At 24.8% G+C, this 8,189-nt stretch overlaps 1 protein-coding gene across 1 annotated transcript; it reads left to right on the top strand.

Moving 5' to 3' along the window:
• The first annotated feature begins 114 nt into the window (after nucleotides 1-114).
• On the top strand, nucleotides 115-7,268 carry LOC145750406 (uncharacterized). Its single transcript, XM_082566440.1, has 15 exons — nucleotides 115-257; nucleotides 457-572; nucleotides 831-991; nucleotides 1,461-1,534; nucleotides 1,832-1,967; nucleotides 2,141-2,206; nucleotides 2,682-2,805; nucleotides 3,240-3,353; nucleotides 3,495-3,604; nucleotides 4,066-4,257; nucleotides 4,357-4,399; nucleotides 4,816-4,930; nucleotides 5,720-5,798; nucleotides 6,032-6,101; nucleotides 6,507-7,268. Exons 1-15 carry the CDS (start codon nucleotides 155-157, stop codon nucleotides 6,732-6,734), a joined length of 1,731 nt encoding a protein of 576 aa, XP_082422566.1. The 5' UTR covers nucleotides 115-154; the 3' UTR covers nucleotides 6,735-7,268.
• The last annotated feature ends 921 nt before the right edge of the window (nucleotides 7,269-8,189 follow it).

The raw sequence follows: 8,189 nt of genomic DNA on the forward strand, positions 1-8,189 counted from the left end.
TAACATTAAGCAAAATTACGTTTTTTATTATTAAGATTTAATTAACTTGGACAAAATTAAATTTAAGTTTTAAGAAGAAATAACTTTTTTTATTAGGTTTTTAATCAACTTGGACAAACTGACAAAATTAAATTTAAGTTTTAAAAATAATAGTATGGTTTCTTCTTCAAAAGCCCATCTTCTTAATGATGTAGACTGGAAAGATGGTAAAGAATCTGAAAATGCTAAACTATCAATATTTTCTTATTTGCAATGCTGTAAGTTTAGGCTAAGTTAACTTTACATATATATATTATTTTCATTTACAATACCTTGTTTGTTTTTAAATTAAATAAGATATTGAATAAGGATCCTAAACTGCAAGTGATCTAAAACATATAGCTAATTTAGATTTTTAAATAAATAAAAACTATTGCAAAATTAGTGTAAATTGTTTTATTTTAAATTTGTGTTTAGTTTTTGTGTCTGTTGCAACTATCTTGGGAACAGGGATTCTTGGTCTTCCATTGATGTTATCAAACTCTGGATTTTATCCATTTTTATTTACCTTTTTTATCAGTTACCTTATGCAGGTTTGTCTAATTATTTAAAAATATAAATTATTAAAAATGGCCAAAAAGGTTAAAAATATTGCATATATATATCAACAAATTTTATATTAATGTCTGTAAAGGCAATATGTATTAAATTTAAATAGCTAAAGATTTTCAATAAACTATTTATAAAATAATCAGATATGTAAAAAAATAAGAAAACCTAACTACTAAATATATATGGTGTTGCCAAGATAAGCAAACATAACATTTTTGTTTAAACAATTTTTTTTTTAGATTTTAGGAGTTTATTTTTTTGTTGAGTTACTGCAAATATGTCAGGCTGCATTAAATGAAACTTTACACGATGTTCTGTTAAATGATGATGACGATGAATGTAAAGAAACTTTGCTCATGAGGCATCATAATACCGACAACCAAGTGGATCATAACAAAATGTAAGCATAGGTGTTTATAATTTTCTGGTGTTTTGGTGTTATGGTTTATTTGTTTTGTATGATTTGTTAATAAACTTGGGCCTATAGCTTTTATGTTGTATTATCTAAAAGTATATACACTTTAAATGAAAATTTAGGCACTTTAGAATAGAATTTTTATTTAATTATGATATTTGTTAATAAACTTGGGTTTAAACCAGAAGCAATAATAGTTAAACTATTACATAATAAAATATTTTGACTTCAATAAAATAACATGTTAACTTAACAATGTTTTTTGTTTTTAATTTTAATAAATTAGTGTGTTTTTCTTTCCAGTTATCAATAGGCTTAAATATAAAATACTTTTATAGTTCGGAAATTTTGTACGATTAACATAATTTCCTATTACTCCATTTAACTTTAATATAATTAAAACTGTAAGGTTTTATTATGATTTTACCAACAAATAAGGTTTGATTAATTTTAGTTTTCCAATAATTGAGAAATCGGGGGAAAATTCAGAAAATGAAGATGAAGAAATATTTGAATCAAATGGAACAAGTAATTTAAATATTATTTCTATAGAAAAAAACTACAAAATATTCCTAAATTTCAACTTAAAAAAATGTATTAATTAATAAAAAGTATATACTTACAAATTCGGCAAAAATAAAGAGACCTATAGAATATTTCATTAAAAAAGTTCTTAAATGTAAACTTTGAAAATATTTGAAAGTATATGTTTAAATGTGTCTTATAATAGCTGCTATTTCGTAAAATTATTTAATAGGTTTACAAGACTGTTCGTGTAGTTTTTAGTATTGTACAAAAATAAATCAATACCAAATTGAATTTTAGCTGTTCATGAGGTAGAAGAAAATTCGAATTTAAAAATAACCGGCGTTTCAATGCAACCCAATCTTCATATTATGGGAAAATTATTTCTTAACAAATGGGTTGGATATCTATTCAACATTATAATCTATGTTAATTTGTAAGTAACAACTGTTTAACATTTAAAAATTCATATATAACTTTAAGAAACATAAAGTTAATATTAGTTGCATAAAACTAATGTACAGTAATAATGATTTTCCCTTTTTAAAAGCACAAGAAAAATATTATTTTTTTTGCATTTTTTTAAATATGTTATTTTCTAAATTCTAGCAATGCGATATTAATATCTTATGTACTTGCTGGTAGTGAGGCTTACGGACAACTTCTTAACTTAGAGTAAGTTTTAATATATTTTAATTTAAACCCATATTAAATAATCTTGAGTTATTACTTTTAAATTAATTTAATATAATCTTACTATGACTTGTATAAATAATATTATTAGATAATATAAAATCCCATGATTTAAATAAAATGTAATTTAGGCATTTAATAAGGTTAAAATAAAATAAAGCTTAATTTTAATGGAATACAAATACTTTTAATTAGTTTGTACATATTTTTAAACATTGGATTTTATATTTAAAATGAATAACATGTTTTTACATAGTTTACCTAATACATAGTCCATATAGCTCTTCCCTAGGGTAAGGTATTAAATTTAAATGTAATTTAGGATATATTACCTATTTTAGCTATATTTTAATATTTTTTTGCATAAAAAATAAGCATTTGAAAATACATGCAATTTTCTATTGCCATATTCTATTACAATAGTTTCAATACCGAATGCTTGTATTCAATTGTTTAGTTACATTCAAGTTATTCCTGTATTTATGTGGGTTCTAACCGTGGTGGTTATTTTTGGATTCCATTTTATTCAACCTGTTATAGCATTAATGACTCTGGTCAAGGGTTCTGTTCTTATTGTAACCGTAAGTTATAGGAAATTTAACAAACGTGTGAATGGCCTAGTTTTAAATCAATTTTTTTGCATTTTAACTGTTAGTTTTATAGCAAATTTTTGTTTATGTTAAATTTTTTTTAATTTAATTAAAATCTTTTTTTATTTGGGCATTATTAAAAAAATTTTTTTTTTATTTGGCCATCATTAAAAAATATAATCTTACATTTTTAAGACTAATTATTTAGAATAATTTGCTTTTAAAATATATTAAAGTGCAATAGTTATTTAACTTAACTATAAATTTTTTAAAGGTTTAAATATTATTTTGTTCGTTTGTTGATTTAAGTAATTGCTAATTGCTGTTCAAGATTTTCTATATTATATTTCTAATGCCATTAAGTATATTACATACACTGTTTAATACTATTTCTTTATAAACCTAATTATATTATATTAATATAGATTATGGTAACACTGTATGTTGGGATTGAAATGCAAACTCCAATCTCAAATAATTGGGCGAGGTTAAGCGAACCCTTGCTAATGGAGGCTGTTGCTTTAGGGGGTTTACCTCAGGTTGGATCATTTGTAAATAATTATACATCAATATTTTTATGGATACACATTAATTAAATAAATTTTAATGTATTTTAATAAATATATTTAAGCAGTTTTATTTTTTTTTGAATTATTGTAATAATACTTTGTTAATAAAAGGTGATGCCAATGATTTATGGAAAATTCAGTGGAAAGAAATCTCATATAAAAGGCTTTCGAACTTCAATATACGCTGGTTTAACTGTCTGCATGCTTCTTAATATGGGCTGGTAAAATTTTTTTTTTTACCTTTTAAAGTTTGTTATTACAATAATTATTTTTTTGATTTTTATTTGTGTTGGTCAAGCATTTATAATTTGTTGTTCAAAAACAGTAAATGTATATGGTTAAAAAATTTGGCTTTAATACATAAGTTCCTAGGTTTAATACCCACCGCTTTCATGCTGTAGCCTCCTTAAGTAAGCCACTATGAATAGTAAAACTTCTGCACAGCAAAAACCAATCAGCAAAATATTTATTGGATAATTACGAATATTATAATCTAAATCTGTAAAAATTTAACACGTCTAGGTTTGGGTAACTAATTTTACTCTATGTTTAGGTTATTATGTCACAAAATTGGTTACCTTGCGTGTCTAATGGAGGAAAATTGCCTTATTTTTTTTTAAAACTTTGGTAAAACTTGTGATTTTTTAATATTTGCTGAAGCAAAATAATTTTTTTGTTAAAGGTGTTGGGCAGTGTTAAGTGTAGTACCACAAACTGATCCAACTTGTGATATAAAATTTACCACCAGTCTTCCTATGTTAAATCAAACCACTGTAACCCCTTTAGTGGACACTACCACGCCACAAATTGTGGCCACTATTAGTGCTGGTGAGCAAGATCAAGTAATTTGTAAACCAACCAGCAGTTTGCAAGGGTAAGTAAAATAAAACAATAATTTCATTTTACTAAATTAAACATTTCAATTTTTGTGGGTTTTGAATAATTACAAAATGAATTTTTACATTTTTTGCAGTGCGGAAATAAATGGCCTTATATCAACAGTACCACTTACTCAAGTATGTTGATTTGTCTTAACTATCATAAATATTTTACACAAAAAAATATGTTTTGAATTTCATGTTAAAATTTTTTTTATTTAATTTTTGTGAAACCAATTGTTTCTTTGTCTAAACTTATTTAATCAACAGTCAGCAGATACATTTTTTGGCAATTGTATTAAATATTATCGTAAACTGCCAGGGTCAATTTAAGACTGGGGCGGGGTAACAAATATTACTCTTTGTTTGGGCTGTGAATTTGGCCTTCCAAATCGAGAATAAATAAATTTAAAGCAAAAAGTTATCCTTAAATAGTATTCATGTAACCTTATAGCCTGTAATTTATATTACTCACAAGGACAATAATAATTTAATATATTGTCATTGCTATACTGTTATTAACATGGTGGTCTTTTATTACTTTTCAACTTTAGATGATTATCGAAAAAAGGCCCCAATTTCGCTGGATAGCTATCTTACTTCAGATCTTTATAATGACCAGTGTTACTGTTTCTTATCTTACTATAGGATCTGCTATGCAGCATACTGGTATGTTATAAGTACTAACTAATAGTTAAATTTTACATAGCAATTATCGATAAAAAGATAATTAAAAATAATATTAAAAAAAATTCTTTTTTATATTTTTTATAACATGAAACAGTAGGAATTGAACCAATGACCTCATGCTTAAAAGCCATGTCACATGCTTTTTTTTGAAGTAGCTTTGTAGTTTTATTAGTCATATATAAATTGCCCATTACGTTAGACTTCTTTATTATTATTTGTTAAAATAGGGCCATTACATGTAATTTTAACACAACAATTTTTGATTTTATTTGATATTTAATACGCCTGTCAGATATTAATTTTTTGTTCAAAAATCTGTTTATTTTTATTTACAATAATTTTGTGGAAAAAATGTAAGGTCGTTTAGGTTCGAGTTTGTTTATCTTAATGTTAATCTTAACTTGACCTTTAAGGATTATTTTAGTAAACAAACTTTGATTTCTTTTTGCGAAATTTAACGTAAATTTCAAGTTGGGCAAAAATTTAAATATTTTTTAGAAGAAATGTGGCTTCTTTTTAAACATGAAACAAAAACTCCTTTACCAGAAGCTTTTTTTAAATTAAAAATTTTTAAGGCAACCAAATTTGTGAAATTATGTTTTTAAATACCTAATTTTTTTAGTAACTATTTGTTATTACCAGTAGTAGATAGCCCACCCTTTTATTGTATAATAGTCGTAATATGGATGTAACTCGCAACTAATATTTGCCAGCGATAAAAAAAAACACCATAAATAGTGCTCAATTTTAAATAAATTTTTGTTGTAGTGATTGGATTTGTTGATTATGTGTTACGAGATAGAAGAAGATGGTTGGTCTCATGTTCAAAAGCTTGTTCTCCTAATTTGTAAGTAGAAATTAAAATTTAACTTAGAAATTAAAAAATGAATGCAAAATTTATAAAAGAATAAAAAAAGATATATAAATGAAATTTTTTTTGCCATGATATAATATTAACTATATATACTAAATATTATTTTTCTACATTTAATGGAATAATAAATATCTGTGTTTTTATTACGAATTTTTTTCCAAAAATAATTTTTTTAAATTTTAATCACCAATATATTAATATTTTAGTTTCTGGTATGTATGTGCTGGTTTTATATCTTTCATTCTTGTTTTTCTAGTGGCGTGGTCAGACCCAAAAGTAAGTTTGTTAATTCTGTTTAAAAAATGACCTAAAACTGCAACATAAGCAGGTTGAAGGCCGTAAACTGAGAAAAAATAATTTTAAATATTTGAATATGTAGTTTATGTTGATTAAATTATCTTTAGAAGAAATATTAAAGACTTCTTAGATATAATATTTCAAGTGTTAGGAATTGTATTAGATTGTGTTAGTTTTTTTAGGTAAAGGGTTTAAAATGAATTTAATTTAATTATTTTTAATATTTTAAGTTATCATTATTTTCTTTAAAAATATTTTAAAAACTAATCTGAATTCGTAAAGTTTAATTAGCGCCGAAAAAAATTTTTTTTTGAATAAAAAATACAATTTTTTTATACATACGTATTTATGACGTCATCGTTTTAATATACGTCATAATTGCAGGGTTTTGTTGACATGTTGGACAAGATCGCTTCGTGTTGTCTCAACCTTTTCGCCGGTCCGATTATATTCCTTATGCTCCGACGCGCCCACTCGCGGATCTTTCGCCACTTGTCTATCCCACTTACGCCGCTTAGATGTCTCAGACCCGCGCGCTTTATACTTTTAGCTTTCTTTAGTGCTGCTTTGGTATACGAAGTTATTCTTACAATTTATCAGCTAACTGTGTAGTACACCATGCTTTTACTGTAGTTAGTGCATGATTTTGCGGTAATTTTTAGCTTCAATTTTGCGGAAGATTTTTAGTCCTTAAATTTTTGCGGAAATTTTTGGCAATTTTTTAGGTTTTAAATTTACATCTTTCCTTTTTTTTCACATTCTTGGGATAAAACTAAATCGTCGTAACAGTTTTGCATGAAATATTAATCCTAGACAATTACACTAACCGCGCGTATACCATTAACCCTACACAACAATCCAAAAATAACACAACAGTAAAATGTCCTATGCCATTAAGCTTATAAATTATTTGTACATTTTATTTTAATGTGTTTATTTGTGCAATTGAGTCATATTGTTATATATATAGGAAATTTGTACACATTTTTCTTTTAATTTATGCATGCGCCAGTTATTTTAAGCAGTGTATTAACTAACATAGGTATTTTAATTTTATAGCTTTTAAAATATTTATTATTTTACGTGTTATAACATAATGTGACATATATCTATATTTAAATGCAAAAAAATTAATATGGTTTTTATATTAAAAATATTTTAAAAACTTTTTATTTATTGCGTTTACACAACTTTGAAATTTATTTTAAGCGTTTGCCAAAAGTGTCTTATTTAATCTAGTAAAACTTGTTATATACGTTATTTTAAATTATTAGGTACAATTTTATGTTTTTTTTTTGCGGACTTTAGGTGTTTTTTCTTTGACCCATTTTTGTGATTTTTCAAGTTAAATTTTTTGTGTAATAATTTAAAGGGTGTTTGTGTATTAATACTGGGTATTAAAAGGTTTTAAATTTTTACCTAATTGATTTAACAAAACTTCCATTAATATATGTTACACATTTTTAATAGCTCGTTAGAACGTTTAACATAAAGTACACAAATGCTGTCTTTTAGATACTTACATTGTTTTTAGTTTTTAATTTAATTTTCCTATAGTTGTATTGTAAACGTGTTACTTTTACTTATTGTAATTTGTGTACATTTGTGCAATAAATAGAGAAGGATAATAACTAAATAAGAGTTATTTTGGATGGAATTTGCATTGTGGTATTACTTTTGGGCATAGGTTGGCACAGTCACTTGCAAAAGTAACTTTGTTAAATGGTAATTCGTTATATATACAAATGAAGATATAATGTATTTTTTTTAGATCAGTTTTTAAGTTGAACATTAGTCAACTTTTTTTGTAGAAGGTGTTAAAAAAATTTTTAACCTTTTTTGCAATATTCTGGTATTTTAATTCTAAAATGTACAGTTTCTTTAAGTTTGCAAATTAATTTTGTTGTAAAACTTTATTAGAAAAAAAATGATTTTTTTTTATTTTTTTTATTTACGTAAATAACTTTGGAAATTCCCTTATTTAAGGAAATTGAATCATAACCTTGCGCACATGTCAAGGTAATTGAGAACTAGATTGCAACATTTAATCAATATTGGATAAATAAG

This window comes from Corella eumyota, chromosome 4, assembly GCF_963082875.1.
Source record: "Corella eumyota chromosome 4, kaCorEumy4.1, whole genome shotgun sequence".
Classification (NCBI taxonomy): Eukaryota; Metazoa; Chordata; class Ascidiacea; order Phlebobranchia; family Corellidae; genus Corella; species Corella eumyota.

Coding starts and splice junctions, on each gene's coding strand:
- LOC145750406 (XM_082566440.1), top strand. CDS start 155: ATGGTTTCTTCTTCAAAAGCCCATCTTCTTAATGATGTAGACTGGAAA. Junction 258..456: donor ATTTTCTTATTTGCAATGCT/GTAAGTTTAGGC, acceptor ATTTGTGTTTAG/TTTTTGTGTCTGTTGCAACT. Junction 4,258..4,356: donor CCAACCAGCAGTTTGCAAGG/GTAAGTAAAATA, acceptor CATTTTTTGCAG/TGCGGAAATAAATGGCCTTA.